Source organism: Symphodus melops (assembly GCF_947650265.1).
Source record: "Symphodus melops genome assembly, chromosome: 1".
NCBI lineage: Eukaryota > Metazoa > Chordata > Actinopteri > Labriformes > Labridae > Symphodus > Symphodus melops.
In genome coordinates, this window is record NC_136691.1 from 21,649,494 (window position 1) to 21,672,426 (window position 22,933).

The 22,933-nt window shown below is 43.6% G+C and overlaps 2 protein-coding genes across 2 annotated transcripts in view; both read left to right on the top strand.

Annotated features, from left to right (window-relative positions):
* Positions 1–12,635, top strand: part of LOC306834605 (heparan sulfate glucosamine 3-O-sulfotransferase 5) — a 75,504-nt gene extending 62,869 nt beyond the window's left edge. The window contains exons 3-4 of the mRNA XM_079360641.1: positions 9,653–9,794; positions 10,069–12,635. Of these exons, the coding sequence (XP_079216767.1) occupies positions 9,688–9,794; positions 10,069–10,999 (1,038 nt within the window). The 5' untranslated portion in view covers positions 9,653–9,687 and the 3' untranslated portion in view covers positions 11,000–12,635. The remainder of the gene's footprint in view (positions 1–9,652; positions 9,795–10,068) is intronic.
* Positions 12,636–14,782: 2,147 nt separating this feature from the next.
* Positions 14,783–21,461, top strand: LOC306820816 (histone deacetylase 2). The gene is made up of 14 exons (XM_079338796.1): positions 14,783–15,003; positions 16,922–17,034; positions 17,126–17,243; positions 17,359–17,433; positions 17,695–17,833; positions 18,088–18,229; positions 18,353–18,445; positions 18,671–18,779; positions 18,868–19,008; positions 19,987–20,095; positions 20,225–20,355; positions 20,629–20,784; positions 20,876–20,933; positions 21,056–21,461. The coding sequence occupies exons 1-14, from the start codon at positions 14,949–14,951 to the stop codon at positions 21,084–21,086; spliced, it is 1,470 nt and encodes a 489-aa protein (XP_079194922.1). The 5' UTR covers positions 14,783–14,948; the 3' UTR covers positions 21,087–21,461.
* The last annotated feature ends 1,472 nt before the right edge of the window (positions 21,462–22,933 follow it).

Genomic DNA, 22,933 nt, shown 5'->3' on the forward strand with positions numbered 1-22,933 from the left:
CTGACTGGATCTTGTTAGTTGTCACCATGTGCAGAGATTCAGGCGAAATTAGTCACATCAGCCTCAAATAGACGATCACAAGCCTGCTGGAAACGTCTGATAAGAGATGAATTCTGACACTTGCTAGTTAGCCAGAGCGGGGTTAAGAGGTGATTTTTTAAAAAAAAGCCAACTTCTGACAGGATTTCATCTCATAAGTGTAAAATGTGGCCTCACAGTTGTACGCCTCCTTCAGCCAGTCAAGTTGCACTAAGCTGCAGCTAAGAATTGGATGGCAGCTTAAACATCAGGCCGAATTCATGACCCTGAAAAGAAAACGACCAACCAACAGAAGCAACGCTTGCATGCAGTACTCTTTCAATCCAGTCAGTGTTTAACAGTTTACCCACATGATGAGAACACGGGGCAGGAAACAAATCCAAGGAGGCGGAGCTAACAGAGTTTGGTTCTCCGAACGTACGGCCCAACTCTGACCTGTGGCTCTCTTTCTTCGTGTCACTCCCCGCTCTGTCTCTACATGATGTCGTCCTCTGTTCACTGTCATACCTTTAAATGAAGGCAGAAAAATAAGAAATACAATCTCACGTTGTTTCAGTCATGTTTGAATACTTGCTGCCAACTTTGGTCAGTCATTTTTTTTTTCCGAACAGGTTAAGATCTTCAGCTTTTATGCAGTTATTTTTTTTGTGCATTTTTGTGCGATTGTGTGTGTGTGTGTGTGTGTGTGTGTGTGTGTGTATCTGTACCAAGCAGCAACCTCCAATGAAGTACAAAATCAGTCACATACACGCTCATACATAACACTCTGTTTTTACTGCAGAAACTAACATGTTTACAGCCTGATTAAAAAAAAAAGGAGAAAAAAAAGGACTAATTAACTCATGTCTTAATCGGCCCACACTGGATATAGAACTTTTTTCATGACTGGTCTGTTTAGTACGGTGGCCCTGAAGGTCATAAATATGTCACCTATGTGAAATAGATTTCACCTGCCGGGAAGTAAAAGTCACCTCCTCAGCTCCAGCTCTCAGTCTGTGGTTAGCTTGAATGAAAGTCAGCATTTCCAGCATGGAGACCGCCACCAATGGGACTCCAGCGCCCCCTGCAGGAAAAGACGGGTGACATCACTCAGGCTTCGTTCATTACAGTCGATGTGCTTTTCTGAATTGTTATTTTTGTGTCCAAGCTATAACCCTCCTCTCAGAGTAATCCTCTTACTATCCCTGAACCTGTGATGAGAGGGACTCTTAGATTAGCTGAAAGGGCCGCATACTTTTATTCAAACACACGATGCTGTTTCAAGTGTTTACTACTAAAGCCCGGGCCCTATTTTGGGAGACTTTAATTCCCTTTTGGCTGGTGCTCAAAGCGTAGAGTAAAGAGGAGAGAGGATCACGATGGCAGAATAATGTTTGATGTGATATGTACTCAGCTGTTAGTCTCTCAGCTCTTTAAAGGATATATCTTGTCATTCATCCGAACCGCTTCTCTGGAGTGTGTGTGTGTGCGTGTGTGTGTGTGTGTGTGTGTGCGTGTGTGCGTGTGTGCCTTGAGATCAGAAGCAGCAGAAACCTTGTGGGTATTCCTCCTCCTGTTTGTCTCTCGGTGTGAAGTTTATGAGTTCTGTCTCTGCTGCTGTTTGAAGGTCACAGCAGACCGGAGCAAAGCAGATATTTCTTTTGGAGTCTAAAACATTCACTTCAACTTCTCTGTCGTCGTTCTCTGAACTATCACTTCATCTGTTTTGGGGGATCAATTCATGTGTTTGGATTATATTTTGTTTTGGTCTACTCTGTCAGTTATACAGTCCACTTATTGTCCGTGGGAAGTCCCAACATGTCCGTATAGCTGGAGACCGACTGTGACTTTAAGCTGATGACATCTTTTTTATTGATTCAAAATGGCGAGAGTTCACATGAATGAACACAGACGTGTAAATAAGTCAGATTGTAGCCATCGGCTCATTTTTATCTGCTGTCGTTTTGGTGGTTCACACGTTTACAAATGTACATGAAACCATCAGCAAGTAAACGAACAGGAAGCATAACATGTGTCTGTGCGATGTCGTTCAAAACAAACCAGGATAGCCTGACCTTTCAGAGTGTGGGAGTGTATCTGTCAGTGTTGCACATGACTGTTAGGATGTACAGTGCACATTTGCTCCGGAGCTTGTGCCTGTCGAATGCTGCTGGGATTGCACTTATTGTTGCACAGTGTTTGATACATAGATGTGTTTATGTACGCTGTGTTACACTTTCACTCACGTTGTGAAGCTGCTTCATTCTTCTTCCCCACTTGTTTGTTCATACTGATCATAAGTCAATTACACATAGCATTGATATAAAGTCTCTCCATATATAGATATAGAACCAGACCAGCGAGATAGAAACGTTATTGATCCCAAAGATAAATTCAAAGTATCCAGTATACAAAAACAGAAATGACGTGTTTATAGATTAGATTAATCTGAACAGAGATTAAAGGACACTTGTTGTGTACAGAGATCAACATGTATAAATTAGACACTTTGCCAAGAAATTACACAACCTGTGCTGGATGGAGAATAAAAAACCTAAAACAGCTGAAATTAAACTCACTGCTCACATGAGTGGATCTTCAGCTGTGTTTATGTTGCAGCTGTGGCTCTACATAGAAGCTGTTGGGAACCTAAATGTCTTCGTCCCCCCAGTCTTCTTTCAACTCAGCTTTATTTATATAGCACCTTTCATGCATAAAACATGCAGCCCACAGTGCTTCACAGAAGAAAAGAAGGTCCAGAATAAAACACACAGAATGTCAATTTTTGTATTGAAAAAAATTATTACAAAAAAAATAAATTAAATGAATAATAAAAAAAAAATAATAATAATAATATAAATAAAATATATATAAATAATAATAATAAAAAAAAAAAAAATAATAATAATAATAATAATTAATAATAAGATACAAGCATTAAAAAAATCCCTATTAATTAAAAGCCAGATGAAAAAGATGGGTCTAGTTAACTTTTAAAAACACACAGAGAGCTCTCTGTGCGGCGAGCTCCACAGTTTGGGAGCATTAAAACAGAAAGCTCTCCCCCGGTTTGTGTGGGTCACATGTGGGACGTTTAAAAGGTGAGCTTTCAAGGACCTGAGTGAGAGCGGGAAGGGAACATCAAAGGAAATAAGATCAGTGATGTGTGGATGGAGCAAGGCCATGCGGAGCTTTAAAAACAATTAAAATAACTTTGAAATCAACTCTAAAAGAAACAGGAAGCCCACGTCATGTCCGGCGTCCTGAGACCACCCCCCCCCCTCCCGCCCCACACGGACGCTCTCCCGCTTTGAAGGGCAGTGATAAGTCACGGATGTCTTTTTAGAAATGGTCCAGGAGTGCATGTGCGAACAAGGCCAGAGGTTGTGTTGAAGTTGGGCCAGCTGTACTGAGTGAACCGTGCAGCGCGTTCTCTCTTCACAGTCTGAAGAATGACTAAAAGGTTTTATTATGAAGAAGTGAAATATACCAGCAGACATATAGGAGCCCTTTATCACTGCATGCATACATGTGCCTGTTTGTATTTATTACCTGCTGCATGCTTCTTTATAAAACGCACACGGCCACAGAGGATGAGACGATGCCAGAGTGGAGCTGGAGACAAAAGGGTCTGCAGTGACGGGTAATAAATAATGGAGGTGTATTATCACAAAATGGCCGCCTGTTATATATGGGATTGGAGAGGAGGTCAGCGGAGGGCGGAGCTCCGAGCTGAACAGCAGAATCATTCCCTGGTGCATAAGCAGAGATCAATAACAATAATAAAGCACATAGTGGTGAATTATTCATCAGCGCTCTGTCCTCTCTCTTCTACCTCCATCATGTCCCCAGCTGACTCCAAAGAACCGCTCAGTACACCGCTGCCGTCCGTCCGTCCGTGTCAAACTCCAGAGGATTTGTTTGTTTTTTTGCACAGATGCATATTATTAACCGTGCTACTTTCTTTGCATGTCTTTGATGAGAGCAGAACATGGCGTCTGATCGCAGAGTGTGCACCAGTTCTGTCAGAGGATCAAGTGTGTGAAGATGCCGTTCATAGTCGCTCAGCGGCTCTCGCCACCAATAAAGGATGAGAGGTGGATCACTCACATCGACGCACGGTTCCCCAGATGTGGCAGAGTTTTCAACACGGGGCTTTTATCCATTATGTATTTGATTTGATGAAATTGAAGTTACCTGCTCTGTTGTAAAGTTTTGCAGAATCGAACTCACATATTAACATATCATCTCAAACAATGTCTGTTTCACTTTGAGCCGACGATAAATCTGAGAATGGAAAATCTGCTCTTTGACGGGATTGATCCGAACGTTGATGCGGAGAAGAAAAATAGAAATAATGTTCCACAAAAATGATTGATTACTAATGAAACTCTTCAAATTCAAGTTGCAAACCTGCAACTCCACAAGTTGGCTGGCAAATAGCTGTTATACATTTGTCAGCAGATACTCGAGATGCACTCGATCTTCACCATGTTGTCCTGTTTGTGTAATCAGCTTTTTGGGACAACCTGTGGCTCCTCTCTTTTGTGTCATTCCTCTCTCTCTCTCTCTCTGTCTTTCTCTCTCTCTCTCTCTCCCTCTCTCTCTCTCTCTCTTCCTGAGTTTCTACTCTATCCACTGTCCTGGCAGAAAGCCACCAGATAAATCTTTACAAAATAATAACTTAAATTAATTGGTTCTGCACTTCCAATCTGCACAGTTCACCTCGGAGGACTCGAATCGAACACCTCTGTCCTCTGAAAGTCTGAGCGACAGTCGTCCCCACCAGCGCACACTCTCCCTCGTGACATCGCTCCTCTCACTCATATGAGTCACGTCTCATCTGTCTGTGCTCTCTTTCTGACATCTATATGACTTGATGAATCTCTGCACGAAACAGCACAAGTCCCGAACAAAGGCTTCACAGTTTCCACTTCTGCTGCTGTTCCCGTGCCTGAGTCCCCCGGGCCTCTCTGTTTAGGCCGTGTGTGTGCCTTAAAAGTGTTGAATACTAGAGACTGGAATCTGAAAGTCTTCCACTGTTCCCACTCGTATGTGATTTAACAGAAAAGGAAGATATCTAATGAGAGCTCAGCTGCAGGCGTCTATTTTTACCCGTGCCCTTGTGTGCTCTTCTAAAAATGAGAACAGAGCGGTGCAGATTATTAGCACGGCACAGCGAGAGCCTTAATAAGCACACATGTTTTTTTGTGCAGTGTCACTGCAAATATAGCTGCGTTTTATCAAACTCTGATATTTCTTGTTCCGATGTTTGGAAAGTAATTATCGTTGTTATCAGGGCTGTAAACAGCAACACTTTCCACGCTTTTTAATGACACCCAAAAGACCAGTCAGCATTTCTCTAATCGCTTCAGCTGCTTCTTTTTTCAAGACTTTCTGCTTCGCTCGTTCTTATCACACTCACTGATGAGCCTGTGAGCACATGAAGGATTGATTACTCGACGTGACAGGTGTCAATCAGAGCTGATTGATGTGTTGTAAACATGGACGATCTGCAGCTGAGGTTAGAGGAACCGAAAAATGAAACACAGGAGGGTGATCTCACTCTGAGGTTGATTCAAACGACAGGGGATGTTTGAGATGATTTACACTCACAGGTCACATGTTCTCCTCCTCTTCAACCAGTTTAAAGACGTCTCAGAAGAACATAGAAAACTTGTGTGAAGTGTGTTGTTGTAAATCCACTCTCCTATTTGAGCCTATAAACCCCTCTATTTCAGCCCTGCTCAGGACAGACTGTTTCTGTGTCTGTAGCTTTAAATATGTAAATGAGCTGTGTCTGACCACGCCTCCTCTCTGGGAGGACTCGGGTGTCTCAGGCTTCCTCGCTCCATGATCGATTATTTAAAGTGATAAGGCAGACTCAGAGTTTACATGGAAAAGTGTATTTTGCAACACGTGACCTTTTAAAATACCAACACAAAGACGTTTGTGGCTTTCATCATTTTGGTTTTCAGAGTATGATAAACAGTCCTTTCCATTCTTTAAAGTTTACTAGTCACCTTCTAATCTGTGTTCGGGCACAGTTGGATGTAGCTGTGAAACTGTACACGAGGCGGTGGGAGATTTTTTCACTGTATTTTGATTTATCGGCGCTCTTTCACAAATGGACATTCCTCGTATTTTCCCCTCATACGGATCCTGTCTTGTCCCCACCTCTGCTTTGCTCCGTGTCCGATTAGGAACAAACATTCTCATGCAGCCGCCCTTATCAGCAGACTGTTGTCATAGCGACAGGACTGACGTGCAGCACTTCTATGCTCAGCGCAAAACTTCTTCATGCAAGCACTCCTGACTGCACAGCCAGACAGGGAAAAAAAAAAAACGCTGTGTGAGTTTATCTTAGAGTAAAACATCATGATCGTTTTTTGAGGCAAAGTTGGTTTTATTTTTCTAGCATTTGAATTTAAGATGCAGTGATACATGCGGCCCTAACAGCCAGAACAACATACATCTTTTAAAGCTCTGTAACTAAAGTTGAGGCTTCAGCCCGACCATAACGGTTCCATTAGTGATGCTTCCAGTGCGTCTCGGTGCACAGCTGTTCAGACTGAAGCGCCCTGACATGGCAAACAATTAATTTCTGTGTCTGCTTATAAATAAGTCCTAAAGAACAAGCGCTGAGTGATGCTCTGTGTTCATTATGTCGAACAGAGGAGAGGTTATGTACAGTAGGTCAATAAGAACTCGGTCGATGGCTCCCAAAGGAGTTTCCATTTAAAGACTTTGACTGTTTTGCTCTTAAAACAAGAATATTTTGTTCCAGCAGAGACACTAACAACATTTGTCGAGCTCCGTGATCAAACTGTTAAGGACTTTAACTGTGTAAAGCAGGCCTATGCTGTTTCAGGGATCAAATTAAAAGGAACTGGACCCAAGGGCAGGAAAACAAAAAAAATATTTAAATAGACAGAAAACAAGAAGAAAAGTCTAACAAAGCGAGGTACAATAATCCAACCATCACTTTTATAACCAGTGAGAGAACTAACAAAACAAGAAGCGTCCACGAGGTGAAAACAATCCGATCTTACTGACTGACTGTCCACATTACAGAGTGAGCAGGTCTGATCTGCCCGTCTGTATTGACATGGTCTGATCCACATTGGTTTCTATGGTAACGGGTTACGCCCAGGAAATACAACAGCAAACTGGATGACAGAGAAGTGTGATCTTTTTGTGGAGCTTGTTTCACTACTTTGGTTTTATTCTTGGAGTTTTCTTCCACTGACCAAAGGTGGATCTACGTCGTCGTCGTTGTTATTGTCGATGGTGTCACGTTGTGAGTGAAGCAGAATACACAGTGAAGTGACCAAGACGTTCAGATTGATCAGATCTGTAGGAATCAGATCTGAAACCTCCTCTGTACGTGGTTTGAATCAAATTTGGAAAAAGATCTCATGTTGACTTTTTGTGTCCAGACTGGTGGAAAAAAAAAAAAAAACCTACATTCTGGATGAGTTAAAAATCTGATTTATAGGTGCAGCGTGAACCTGGCCTGAGACACTGAGGTTATAATGCAGACACGGGAAAGTGATGACACAGGTAAAGACAATCAGGACGTTCCATGTGGATGGAAACCAGATAATGGGAGGAAGTAAGAGACGAAACACTACGGGCATGAACTACAAACAGGAAACATTACACTCTGGTGGCAGAATAAAACAGAACATGGAAAGGGCAACCAGGAGATGACACAAAAGGCAATAATTCTTAAGTAAGACAGAGCAAGAGTCCTGCACACGCTCAGTTACCCTCTTACGGCTGTCATGAGCAGGCCAAGTCAAAACTGATGTGCTTGACACGAGAACATGCACTCACCATTCCTCTGCAACAACCATTTCATCACACTCATCTCATGTAAACTAAAGTGAGTGTCCATCAGACCGGTGCAGTGTGACATTACAAGACCACAGAAAACTTGATATTATTTGTTTGAAATATTGGTGTTGGATGGAAGGACAAAGGAGTTTCTATCCTGAACTAGTCTTTTTATATTTGCACCACAAGCCTGTGAGCGTGGTTAAAACTCATCATGCAACTGGTAGTGTCGTTACTTCACTTGAATGCTTGAACTGGTTTGTAGATGTGGATGCCTGAATGTCGTCTGTGCACTTTAAGATAAACTGGTAATTTAATTGTAAAATTGTATATTGACAATAATCATGTGTCCCTCTAGAAAAACCTTGAACAGACTTTATTCTTTTGAAAAAAAAACAATTGGATTCGTAGCTCTTGCTCGGTTCAGAGATACAGGCTGTAATAATAAAATCCTCTTTTTTTCTAAATGGGACTCCATGAACGCGCAGGGCTGCCCCTCTGGCTAACTGACTTTATGCTTCTGCTTTGTCACACTGATGAAATTGCGATTCCTGCTTCAGAAGTCATCATGAGGCAATATGAGTGAAATGTTTTCAGGTCACACGGAGGTCGACGGCTCTTTGCTCTGCTTTATGAGACGCTCTGTGGATGACCTGCGTTATTGGTTATGGTAAGCATTTAGAGGCTGTATTGTTGTGCAGCTGAGCCTTTTGTAATAGTTTATAATGTGACTGACCCGGTCACACTGTGACTCAAACTTAAATGAACCTGATATTGTCAAAGATGGAGACTCTGAAGTACTGGGACAGGGTCACGAAGAAACCCAAGACACATTTATAAAACCAACCCAGGATTGGGCCCTCAATGTTTGCTTGTTGGCGTTGCTATATTTTCTCTCCTCCAAATGTCTAAAGCCTGTCGTATGTGCGGTTGTGTAGCATTCATGGTGGAATATCAGCTCACACTGTCCGGTTGAATAATTTTGAATCAGGCCTGATGTCTTAAGATATGATGCTAATCTGGACTTTTCAGGTTAAAGTTGCTTATTTTAAGTGTAATGAGACTAGAAATGAGGCGAATACATTTGGTCAAATTTAATTCTGATTCTCCCAGTTGGGCGTGCATTGAAAACCTCCAAAAGGATTCATCCAGGAGGCATCCTAATCAAAGGCCGAACCACCTCCTTTCGATGCAAAGGAGTAGCCTCTCAAAGCTCTAAGGCTGAGCCCAGTCACCCATCAGAGGAAACTCCAGAAAGAGACCCCAGGGAGACCCAGAGTTCACTGCAGGGATTATATATCCTGTCTGGTCTTGGAACCCTTCTGAATCCCGCAGGAGGAGCTGAATAATATTGCATGGAGAGAGAGTAGACGGGGTTGACTGCCACTGAAAGCCAACCTCATTCAAGCGGAAGAAAATGGATGGATGGTCTCGATGGAAGTCTGTGACCACTCTGTTAACGTCCAACTTGCACAGGCGTGGATTGCCCAACAGTCCAAAATGCAAATCTGCACTCACACGTCATATAACAAATTCTTGTCTCGATCCCAGCCCTCACAGCACGCCTCTACATTTCGATCCAATCTGAGTCTGGAGTTGGCAGAAATAAATAAATAAGTGTAACAAAGTGCTGGATGGTGGCTGAGCATTTCCACTAATGGCGCTGCAGCACTTTTCCCGGTGTGTGTGAGTGTGGCTTAATCACTTGTAAGACTTGATTGAGTGTGTGTTAATAAACATTAGGCTGTCTCTCTTCCCCCGGTGATTAGTGCTTTATGTGCTCCGCTCTCTGCAGGCTGAAGACGCAGTCCTGAAGATTGATGGAGGGCCATGCTATTCAAACAGCAGGCATTGCTGAGACAGAAGCTCTTCGTTCTGGGCAGCCTTGCTATCGGAAGTGTCCTCTATCTGGTGGCCAGGGTTGGGACCTTGGATAGGTGAGTCGTCACTGTCACAAACAACTCATTCATTGTTTTTAATAAAAAAACTAGAGTCGTGTTTAACACCTGAAATGTTTGCTTTGGTTCACATGGAGAGGTTAGAATGCAGAGCTGGCTAAACACTGAAGCTTTTGCAGTTCTACAAGTACAAAACTGTCCCCAAGCAAAGGGCCACAAGCTGGGATACAAGATGTAACGTTAAGCGAAGAATTATGTTGTTGATTAGTCATACTTGTGTGAATCTGAGGATGTATTGTTTTTTGTCTTTCAGGCTTCAGCCCATTTGCCCCATTGAGAGCAGACTGCCCCCCCCTGAGCCGGAGCAGATCCCTCTCCGAACCCTGCAGTTTAAACGTGGCCTGCTCCACGAACTTCGCAAGGGCAATGCCACCAAAGAGCAAATCCGCCTGCACAACCTGGTCCAGCAGCTACCTCGGGCCATCATCATCGGCGTGCGTAAGGGCGGCACTCGAGCCCTGCTGGAGATGCTCAACCTGCACCCGGCCGTGGTCAAGGCCTCGCAGGAGATCCACTTCTTTGACAACGACAAAAATTACGCCCGGGGCATCGACTGGTACAGAGAGAAAATGCCCTTCTCCTTCCCCCATCAGATCACCATTGAGAAGAGCCCTGCATACTTCATCACAGAGGAGGTCCCTGAACGCATCTTCAAGATGAACTCCTCCATCAAGCTGCTGATCATCGTCCGTGAGCCCACCACCAGAGCCGTGTCCGACTACACGCAAGTCCTGGAGGGCAAGGAGCGCAAAAACAAGACCTACCATAAGTTTGAGAAGCTGGCCATCGACTCCAACACCTGCGAGGTAAACACAAAGTACAAAGCTGTTCGGACCAGCATCTACACCAAACATTTGGAGCGCTGGCTCAAGTACTTTCCTGTGGAGCAGTTCCACATCGTGGACGGCGACCGCCTCATCACAGACCCGCTGCCGGAGCTGCAGCTGGTCGAACGCTTCCTCAACCTCCCCTCGAGGATCAGCCAGTACAACCTGTACTTCAACGCCACCAGAGGATTTTACTGTCTGCGATTTAACATTGTCTTCAACAAGTGCCTGGCAGGCAGCAAGGGCCGCATCCATCCGGAGGTGGACCTGTCAGTGGTGACCAAACTGCAGAAGTTCTTCCACCCCTTCAATCAGAAGTTTTATCAGATCACTGGTAGGACATTCAACTGGCCATGACAACGTTTGGACTCCTCCAGTCGGAGACCATTGGTTTGGTGTTGTTGTTTTTTAAACGCCAAGCTACAAATCTCAGCAGATATTAATAGCACTTTGATTGAATTTAATACAAGAATGACAGTGTGACCAAATATAAAGCAGGAACTTGATGTAAGGATGTTTTTAACGTGTGTAAAACAAGAAACAAACAGTTAGTGGTTTGACTAAGAGGGTCACTTTAAAGCACTTGATATTTGAAATTAATTCACCTGTCTGTCAGTGTTCCCATGAAGAGCTGAGCTGTGTGATTAACTACAGAGATTATTTTTGTCGCTCTTTACAAAAAAATAAATAAATCAGACACCGACGTTCATGCTGTGAAGAAAAGCTTTAAGTGTGATGCTTTGGTCATGATAAAAGACGACAAAAAACAACATTTGATGAGTAAAAACATTTGATGAGTAAAACTGTTCATTTGCTCCCTGTTATGTTTCGTAGACCAAAACTGCATGTGCAATCGAGACCCCATGACAACGTTGTAGACTCATGTAGTAGTGTCTTTTGTTGGCTTCTCATACAGTTACTTTTGTACACATTTCATTTGAATTCATGCTGACATCCATCCATTAGACGGTGACCTCCCAAAACTGATCCCCAAAGATCAGAACAGGTTGATTCTTTGTTTAAAGGCAGACTCCACCGTTTACAAAAGCTTTAAAGCATTTAAAGACTCGAGCTCGTGTTGTTCATGTAAGTATGTCTTTTCCTTGGCACTTCAGGTGTAAGTATGCTTGCTTTTAAATCACCCATACGCACAGACAACCGGCTGCGTCGTGACAGTAAATGTTTGCATATATTTGCTGATGTACAACATGTGTTAAGCCGCAACAAGCGACACAGTTTTTGGCCCGATTTTGGACAAAAATCAGGGGGTCTGGCCGATTGAGTCGGTGCCTCCACGATGTAGAATCGTAAATATCAATCCTGTTTAATATTTACAATTCCTGGTTGGACTGTCTCTGATGAAAAATCTAAAGCAGCCAATAGCAAGTACACTTGGAAGCGTAGCCAACAGGATGTTGCGTACTCTGACAAATCACCCTTCATATGCATATTGCATGAAGCTGCATATAATCCGTCCTTTGAGCCAGGATTTTACCCGTATTGTTTTTCTCATTTTCTTGTTACTGCAGAAGGGAAAACATAGCGGGACAGCCAGGAGGTTTATCAAATGTTCTGGCAGGTAGTTGTGGACTTGGTCGATTGAATCGGTATCAAAACTTTCCGCCATTGTAGTAGCAGCTATCTGGTCTCACATCCAGTCTCTATATACACATTTTGTCTTGAGGATAGCGTAGCGTTAATTTCTGAGGAGGTGCACAACGTTTCAAAACACCGCAGGATACGCGACGCTGATGTCAAGCGTTTGCGTAGGCTTGGTTCAAAAGCAAGTGTACCCAGGGCTTTTTACAGCTTCTGATTTATTTGCATAACACCAGGCAAAAAGCCATAGTGACAAAAAACCATTGTCCTCTGATGATTCCTGTCAAACTGACTGTTTATTCTATGATGAAAATGTCTGTTTCTGTGCAAATATTCATTCTGTATCATAAGTGTGTTGTTACAAAAGGTGAAATTAAAAGAACATGAAAACACATGTCAACTGATTTATTGTCTGCTTACTTGCTTTACTGCTTGAAGGTTTGGGGAAACACCTTTGTTTTTAAACTGAAATCACAAAGGGTTGAAACCTTCATTTGGAGCCTTTTTCGTTATTTGTTCTGTCACCACATTTTTTATTGTTCTGTTTTGAAGTGTTAATATGCACCTCTATCCTGGTTGCAGAGGTGCTACTTGTCAACATTTATAAGGTTTGCAATGGCCTACAGGGGGCAAAAAACACAGCAGTGGCTCAAAATGTGCAAATTTTGCAATGACAGTGGAAGACCTACCTAAGGGGCCCCCGAAGGACAGCATTCAATCTAACTGGGTGGCAATAAAAAGAAAGCAAGATGTTAAGTGGAGTGGGTAGTGTCGATTAAATGTGTTCACAGTATACAGGTGTTTTAACATGAAGTCATTTGATTATTTGAGTTTCTATTGGTTTTCATATTCACATCTTGAAATTAGAAGGTTTGACGTAGTTTACAAAATGAACGTCACAAGATATTAAAATCAACTTGATGTACTTGTTTTTCTTTTTATTTACTTATCAGACTATATGCTAGCAGTGGAGGCGCCCCCTGCTGGTCATGACAAATTATTCACGAGCAACATACTGCAGCATTGGCTTTACCAAAATCCAAACGATTAGGTGAATGCAAACTGAATGTTGCCTAACAAATAGCTCAAAGATTTGGATAAAGCAAATCTTGCTTAGTCAACATTTAAAAAAAAACATCCCTATAGAGCAATTTCACGGACAGGGGAAAATCAGTGTTTTTTTCAGGAGCCAAAAAAGGACGATTGTGCAACATTTTAAACATACATAAACTGTAGCAGAGTATATCCTCTGTAACCGTCTCTGAATCATGACTGTCTACAATGAGTGACAAGTTAAAGTCCCGTCAGTTACTGTTCATGTTCACATGGACGGGACCTTGTACATGAAGCTGGTTTGATCAAGGAGAGAAGAGGAAAAACATACTCACTGCTTATTTGGATGTCATTTTTAGATCAGCTGAGGTGTAGAGAAACAACAATTTTGTTTTGGTTTCCTGCTGGTGCTCAAGGGCAACGTCTAATGGATCAACACAGTCGCACATTCGTCCTTCAGTGACCCAATAGTTTGAAAAAAGAAACATGGAGTGACATGTTGAGTTAATCAACATCCCACACTCTACATATCAGACAAGCACATGCATCATTTTATATCTGTAAATAAGCCCAGCAGTTATTAAAATCGTCATTTGTTGTCTTGAGCATGCCCTGATCTGTAAAGAAAAGACCTGGAGGAACTGACTCTTGGTCTTTATTTTACCCCAGTAGCAGCAGGAGGTCAATGAGAAAAACTGTAACTGATTTTGCAGCTTTTTCTAGGACAGGAAACCTGGTCTCTGACCTTCTAAAATGTCTTTACAGGAATCAAGTGCATCGCTGAGTACAATGCAATGACTGCCTATTTGCAGAAAGAGTGTAAATGATTTAAGCAGGGCGACAGTCTCACTTGTTGTGGATGATGAGAAGACCAGAATGTGACAAGGTTGATGCTGACACCTAGTGTTGTGTCGGAGCAATTATTAAGTGCTGTGGAGGTGGACATTTGCTTCAGTTGAAGCAATTATGGAGGTGGAAATGTTTATTTTCCACACATACCATAATAATAATATGTTACCAGTTTTTAAAAAGACATTTTCTTTATTCATCTATTTAATGTTTGTTTGTCAGAGACGGACTGAAAACAGCTGTCAAATGCAAGTATGGTGTTTAGAGCCGGTTTCTTCACCTGAGAGCTACTTTGAACAAATTAAAGTGGCTAAGAGCTACTTGCATCAGCTCGCTTACATTTATTTACACAGCACACATCAGCTGAATTAAGCTGCTGTGTGAAATTTCAATAAACCAATCAATAATCTTAAATTAACATCAATGTCCAAGAAAATATGTCGACTTCACAGTGAATTGTGGGAAGATTTGTACTTACTCACCATTTTTTACACCGTCAACAAACCTATAGACGAGCTATTGGAAACCTGTCCGCGAGCTACCAGTAGGAGGAGGGGTCGGAGGGGGTCAACCCCGCTGCAGACGGTCCGTTCTCCGGGGTCACCTAAACCCCCCCCTCTGCAGACGGTCCCTCCTCCGGGGTCACCTTAGCCCCGCCCCCGCAGACGGTCCCTCCTCCGGGGTCACCTTAGCCCCGCCCCCCGCAGACGGTCTCCTCTCCTCCTGAGCTGCTGATGTCGTCCTCCTCACATCCGTCCTGACTAAAGCCATCTGAAACCGGCTCTGTTAGAGAAGTGCTCCCACCATGGCTTACACAACAGCGGGAGGTACCAAGAGGAAGGTCTGCTACTACTATGACGGTACGGGACCTCCCGGGTCCACCTCAGTCCACCTCACATGCTAATGATAGCCGGTTAGCTGCTGCCCTGAATGAATGGTGGTTAGCCGAGCACAAGCTAGCTCAAGGCTAACACTAGGATGTCTCTTGATCGGCCTTTGCAGTGTAAACTTCTGCATCCAAAAACTGGATAAAAAACAAATGAAGCTTTACGAAGCTTTAAATATCAACGTGAGAAGAAAATATGAGGTTGGAGTCTCGTTGTAACACAGACTCTTTTTGTTTGAGTTAATTTACATCCGTGTGTCTCCGGCTTTGTGCAACAAATTAACATTAAACCTGCAGGAACAAACACAAATAATAAACATTAAACCTGCAGGAACAAACACAAATAATAAACATTAAACCTGCAGGAACAAACACAAATAATAAACATAAATCTGCAGGAATAAACACAAATAATAAACATTAAACCTGCAGGAACAAACACAAATAATAAACATTAAACCTGCAGGAACAAACACAAATAATAAACATTAAACCTGCAGGAACAAACACAAATAATAAACATTAAACCTGCAGGAATAAACATAAGCAGCTCGGTGTGATAAAAATCAGCCCAAAAGAAGCAACTCTTCTCTCACCTATTTTAGGACAAACATAACTGGTGCACAGCTTAGATCAGGGGTAGCCAACCCTGGTCCTCAAGAGCCACAATCCTGCATGTTTTAGATGTCTCCCTCTTCAACACACCTGATTCAAATGATTATCTCGTCATCAAGCTCTGCAGAAGCCTGATAACGATCCTGATCATTTGAATCAGGTGTGTTGAAGAGGGAGACATCTAAAACATGCAGGATCGTGGCCCTTGAGGACCAGGGTTGGCTACCCCTGGCTTAGATGGTACAGGCAATAGTTTAATTTTGTGGTAATACAGTCAGAATTGTAATATTTAAAGAAAAACAGAACCAGGTTTTGTGTAACGTTTAAAGAGCGATGCAGAACTGGCTAAACACTGAAACTACAGTGTCCACCACATGGCGACCTGTGTGAGCATCGATTCCAGAAAGGAAGGGGAGAGCGAGACATCACTGCAGTACCAATTTTAAACACTAGGTGTCAGGTTTACATACTGCTTCCTTTAATTATTTAACAACAGCAATAGAAATAACACGTGGAGCTCTCCGCAGCAGATACACCGGGCTTCTGTAGGGCATTAATTAACCATAGAAAAAACAGGCTGACAGGAAGTCAGACACCAAATCAACATTTACACATCCGGTTTATTTTCAGAATAAAACACTCTGGTTGTGACGGGTGTATGTTTATGTCTCTGTCGGTCGCTCGTGGTTCTGTCATTTCTGTAGGAACCCCTTGTTCCCGGGGCTCCTGCGATGCTGCTCTGCGGGAACGCAGAGTCCGTGGAGAGAATACCTAAAAAAAAAAAAAAAACTCTTAATATACAATTAAAGGCAGATATTTTTCTCTGGTTCTGCCATTAATGACCTTTTTTGAGAACATGCACAATAGTGTTTGAATATGTGATTATATTCATTCATGACATCATACTGGTAGATGCAGCAGCAGCTCTGTCTGTGTCACCTGTGCAGCCCTCCTCATCAGTGCATGTCATGTCTGCATGTGTGTGTGTGTGTGTCTCAATCATAACAGAGCATCAAAGTCATTTCCCCTGGTTGGATTAGTGACCTTAGGAAGAAGATGGCAGACATTTTTGTTCTCATAAAGAATCGTTTTTTTCCCCTCCTGCACAGTTTATTCCTTCAGGTGATTAAAAGTTATCAGGACTTTATCTCACTTTTCAGCTCTGAAGTTTTTTACGTCACAGTTGATGCATTCATATCAGTATCATGTGTTCATAAATCTGCGTTTCTTACACACACACACTTTTAGTCTTTAACAGCGCACGTTTCTCTTCGCAGGTGACATCGGAAATTACTACTACGGACAGGGACATCCCATGAAACCACATCGTATCCGGATGACTCACAACCTGCTGCTGAACTATGGGCTCTACAGGAAGATGGAGATCTACGTATGTTCTGAACCTCGTCATGATTACATCGCCTCCTTTCATCCACGCTGCGTCTCCTTCAGCTCTCTCTTCTTCTGTCTGCTTCGTTCAGAGACCGCACAAAGCCACCGCAGAGGAGATGACCAAATACCACAGCGACGACTACATCAAGTTTCTGCGATCGATCCGGCCAGACAACATGTCCGAGTTCAGCAAGCAGATGCAGCGCTGTAAGTAGTCCTTGGCGTTCCCCCAGAAGCCCGCGCTCGCTCGCCGTGGCTTCATGTGCTGCACTTTAAAAATGAGCCAATAAAGCAGGCGCCATGTTTCTGTCTCACTCTGCAGTCAATGTGGGAGAGGACTGTCCTGTGTTCGACGGCTTGTTTGAGTTCTGCCAGCTCTCCGCCGGTGGATCTGCAGGTCAGTGTCACCTGAACGTAGAAACACACGAATACACAGCAGTTAATATGTTACGACTGTGTGAGAATAGCTTCTAGAAGGGGAAGTCTAAAGGTACGGTGAAATATGTAAGATAAGACGCTGTCTGCTTTCAGTGGTCTCTCAGTCTTCATGCGCGATGGTTTCAAACGAGTCTACAAAGTGTCTTTTTTTATAAACAGTGATGAGTCTTCATTCAGACCTGACAGATTTGACTCAAGCCAAGCTGTTTGTTTCGTGTAGCTGGCTCGGTGAAATTAAACCGGCAGCAGACGGATATCGCCGTGAACTGGGCCGGAGGACTTCACCACGCCAAGAAGTCTGAAGCCTCTGGATTCTGCTACGTCAACGACATCGTGCTCGCCATCCTGGAGCTGCTTAAGTGAGTTTCACCTGAAAGTCCGAGTGTTCCTGCGGGAGGAAGTACGAGATCAGAAAGAACACGTTTCGTCATGGAGCGCTGAATGGGCGAACACAGACTCACGCTGTGTGTGTGTGTGTGTGTGTGTGTGTGTGTGTGTGTGTGTGTGTGTGTGTGTGTGTGTGTGTGTGTGTGTGTGTGTGTGTGTGTGTGTGTGTGTGTGTGTGTGTGTGTGTGCGCGTGCGTGCGTGCGTGCGTGCTGCTCGTCTCTCCAGGTACCACCAGAGGGTGCTGTACATCGACATCGACATCCACCACGGAGACGGAGTGGAGGAGGCCTTCTACACCACAGACCGGGTCATGACTGTGTCCTTTCATAAATACGGAGAGTACTTCCCTGGAACCGGAGACCTCAGGGTGAGCATCAGAGAAACTGTCGTTGGCATGGAAACAACAGTGTGTGTTTATTCAGGTAAACACTTGTATAAAAAGCAGACATAAGGTCACAACATTTTCCCCATGATCCTTTTCTCCGTTTAGGATATCGGAGCTGGTAAAGGCAAATATTACGCCGTCAACTTCCCGCTGCGTGACGGCATCAACGACGAGTCCTACGAGCAAATCTTCAAACCGGTGAGTGATGCTGCAACGCGAACCTTTCTGAACTTCTCACAGCAAACAAACAATCAAATGTTTGAAACCTACAGATTTTGACTCAGTCGTTGGTTGTAATCCGGTCTGTTGCCATGGTTACGCCAGTCAGTCTGCAGTCGAGAAAAACCCCCAGGCTCTGATTACAGCTGGGAGCGTCCGTGAGCTGGGCCTCTAACACTTCCTGCGTGTGCTGTCGTCCTGCAGGTGATGGCCAAGGTGATGGAGATGTACCAGCCGAGCGCCGTGGTCCTTCAGTGCGGCGCAGACTCCCTGTCAGGAGACCGCCTCGGCTGCTTCAACCTCACCATCCGCGGTACACAAAACGGGAAAGGAGACAAGTTTGAAGTAATGAGCCACGCTGAAAGGTTTTAATGGTTCCCCCCTCCCCCCCGTCTCACCAGGTCACGCCAAGTGTGTGGAGTACATGAAGTCTTTTAACCTCCCGCTGCTCATGCTGGGCGGAGGAGGATACACCATCCGCAACGTGGCCCGCTGCTGGACCTACGAGACCGCCGTAGCTCTGGACACAGACATCCCCGATGGTACGGCCCCGAACACACGAAGGTTGCTCATGATGAACCCATCACACTCCTCTCTCTTGCACCTCTGTCAGGTGTGCTCTGTCCCTTTAAGGAGGTCTGGTATACTCACTCATTGAGTAGTGCTGAGATTTGTTAGTGAAAACAAACTCCGTCTTATTTATCTGATAACAGCGTCAGTGAAGTCTGTCATCTCGGCCTCTGCCTCAAACGCTTCATTTCGGCTGCTGTCTCTTTAAGGCCCGCCTCCCCACATGCTCACATTCCTCTGATTGGCCAGCTCTGTTTGCAGTTGTTGCAAAAATTTTAGTGAGTGCTTCCAGGGTGGGCGTGTCCCAACAACTTAGCTCCAGGCTTCGCTCTGATACGTCAGGGTCTGACCACGTCTCAAGAAGTTCTCGTCCGAGGATTACCCCAACAAATGTGTAAAAAAACCCCACAAAGTATGGACATCGTGACATTACATGTTTGTTTTTAAATATAGATCAGCAGAATAGATCTCCTTTTAAGTCCTTGATTAAAAATACAGCCAGACTGATAAATGATGTAGGAGTTCCTTTGATGAATAATAATAAGATGTTAGTACGAGGGCGCTCTCTGAGTCTAACTCTAGGCGGGGGGCGTTGTGGGTGGATCTGCTGGGGGTCTTTGAAGTGTGTATATTAAAACTCCCCCTCTTGTAGAAGGACCGCCTGATCACCTCCTTTGAGGGAGCCGAGTCAGCAGATTGTCTCCTCCACTGAGTCTGTGTAACATAAAGACGGAGGGTGTAATCACAGCCGGTCCAATGGGCCAGCAGTTCCCTTAATGGGACTCGGGGACATTAAGTGACCTCCCTGTCCCGATCCGTCCTCCCCTCCGTCAGGACCAGAGCAGGTTTTAAAGCCTCTGTGAATCACGTTTGGCGTTGTTTTTATCCACGGGGTGTAAATCCTTCTCGGCTGTGTTTGCTTCCCTCTCTCATCGCTGTCTCTACTGCAGAGCTGCCGTACAACGACTACTTCGAGTACTTTGGGCCCGACTTCAAGCTGCACATCAGCCCGTCCAACATGACCAACCAGAACACGCAGGAGTACATGGACAAGATCAAGTACGTCCAAGCGTTCGGCAGAACACAACCACTTCCTCAACTTCTGTTCTACGTCTTTAAAGTCTCCTTCAGCTGCCTCACGAGTCGGTACATGTTTAAGTTAAAGTAGCGTCGTATTCACCTGTTCAGGCAGCGACTGTTTGAGAACCTGAGGATGCTGCCCCACGCTCCCGGAGTACAGATGCAGGCGATTCCTGAGGACGCCATCCCAGACGACACTGTGGACGAGGACACGGAGGATCCTGACAAACGCCTTTCCAGTAAGACTTTCATTACACGGTCAAACCTGTACTTTAGCCATGCTAATAGCTAGCTAACATCCCCCGAACGTTTCCCAAGCACCACCTCTGCATACATATTAGATTTTTGTAAAGGTGTCTCAAGAATCCTGAGCGTATTCCCACCAGATGTGGTCAGTGGAGTGTCGTTTTGTTGACGTGGCTCTGCTGCCCTGACATTGGCTACACACAGTGTTTACCTGCAGCTCTTCTCACCGGTGACACGTCTGACCCGGGTGTGTTTGGTGATTGCAGTTCGCGCTACAGATAAGAGGATCGCCTGTGACGAGGAGTTTTCTGACTCTGAGGACGAGGGGGAGGGAGGCAGGAGGAATGTGGCCAATCACAAGAAGGGAGCGAAGCGGCCCCGAGTGGATGAAGAGAAGAAGGAGGGCGAGGAGAAGAAGACTGGTGAGTGTTCTGGACACTGATGAGTTAATCCAGTGGATTAATGTTTGTTTGTTTGTTTTTTTTTGTAAAATGATCCATATGTGTTTTGCAGAAATCAAAGAGGAGGAGAAGTCAAAAGACGACAACGCCGAGAAGACGGACTCAAAAAGGTGAGAAACTTGTGACATCACAAACACGTCCTCAAGCATTTTTAATAAATGTAATCGGATTTCACAATTACAGTTAATGTTTATTTTGGTCAGCTGACATGTTTTTGTTATTTCTATGGCAGTGTAAAGACGGAGCAGACGAGCAGTGCCTGAAGTGTCAGAAGTGTCAGCTTAATCCACACACACACACACACACACACAGAACGGTGCTGTCTTCTTCCTCAAGGACCAAACTCATCACTGAATTATAACCAGAAGCATTATATTTATTACAACTCTCCCTTTTCTACTTGTGAACTGTAACCGTCCATCTATGGTGTAGAGTTATCGGCCCCTTGAATTTGCTGCATTACGTCCTTTGATACCCTCTGAAGCATTTTATTCCAATGTGCTTGATCTTCTGAAGGAAACCTCCACTTTCTTGGGGGGTTTTTTAGACAAAAGTGGGTAAAAGTGTACATGAGCCCGATAATAATCATGTTTTAAATTTTAATATTTTGCATTGTCAATAAAACTTTTTATACCATCTCCTTGAATTGTGTTTTATCATTTGTGTAATGATGGTGTATGGCCGCAAGGGGGCGGTGTGTGATTTAGTCCGTTTTTTAAACATTTATAAATATATTTTAAAGCACAAAACAAAACACTAAAGATTAGAAAAGTGTTTCGGTTAATTCGGATTACTTTCCCACCGTCCACTTGCTGTAAACATGACCTAATCTTATAGATGGCTGTTTGGTCCTCCCGTCTACTAGCGCTGTTTTTGAAAGGGACTCCAATAAAACAAAAGGTAAATTAACCACACATTTGTGACTTATACGCGGGTTTCAGATCGGCCGAATTAAAATACACACATTAATTATTTATATCTGTTATTTAAATTAGTTATTTTTTGGACCATTTTCTTAGTTGCTTCGTAAAACATTTTCAATTGTGAAATTTTCAGATGGATTTTGGTTTATGGAAGAAGATGACGCAGAAAAAAAAAAAGGAAAAACGAGATAAATCATCTCATTAAAATGCTGATACCCTTTCATTCGAGCCACTGGATGGTTTCGAGGTTTGTTCTCAATTTTTTGGACCAAGAGTTTCGTGCTCATCAACCCTGCACAGACAGAAAGCTTCAGCCATTACCAAGGTAACGTGACGCACGTCCCTTACAGGCTGCAATGCTGCTGTCGGCCACACGGGGGCGCCCTGACCTAAGAATCGGCATCTCGACTTTACACTGCATAGCTCTGCTTTTTGACGTTTGTCATTGTTGATATATGAAGTTTATTAGTTTATATATTTGTTTTCTGTATTTTATCACGTTTTTTTGTGACATTTAAAGATTATTCAGGCGGAGGCTTCAAGCGAGCTCTTCGAGTTGTCTGCCTCCTTCTGCTCTGTATATTGCTGATTTTGTAATTAGGTTGGGTTAGTTTTATTTATTTGCACATATGATAACAATAATCTAAATACTTCGACAGGAGGAGTTTCTTTATTATTCAGCATTTTGAAATCAACAGATTGTTAAACCTTATTGTGTTTTACGAGTTCCTCCAAGCAGCATGTTTAGAAAACCAAATAAAAATCATAACAATTCATGATAATAATTCACTCTGTTTGTATTTCCGACAGCTATTTAATAATTAGACATCATAGTAAGCTAATTGGGAGAATGAGCTCATGAAAGCCTCGAGTCTTTGAATCCTGTGTCCCACATGACTTGTTGTCTCTGGCCTGAGCCGCTCCAGCCGCCGACCCAAAGAGATTTATTCAAAGGTGTATGTAAATGTCCAGGTCACCACAGGTGCATTGTACCCAGGATGTTTCCTACTTTAAATAAGTGGCTCAACACGACTATGTGTGTTCTCCCGTTAAAGATGCGATGGAGTCATCGTCATCGTTTACTTCAGGTACAGAGAGACGAACTGAAGGGTGCGTCACCTGTTTGTGTTCACACAGGTCAGACTGCTACATCCAACGCTCTGTGTGTTTATCAATGAGTTGTCATT

Bases quoted from the DNA above. Each gene is read 5' to 3' on its own strand.
- LOC306820816 (XM_079338796.1), top strand. From the start codon at position 14,949: ATGGCTTACACAACAGCGGGAGGTACCAAGAGGAAGGTCTGCTACTAC. The intron at 18,780-18,867 runs GTACACAAAACG...CCGTCTCACCAG, and splicing joins CTTCAACCTCACCATCCGCG to GTCACGCCAAGTGTGTGGAG. The intron at 19,009-19,986 runs GTACGGCCCCGA...TCTCTACTGCAG, and splicing joins GGACACAGACATCCCCGATG to AGCTGCCGTACAACGACTAC.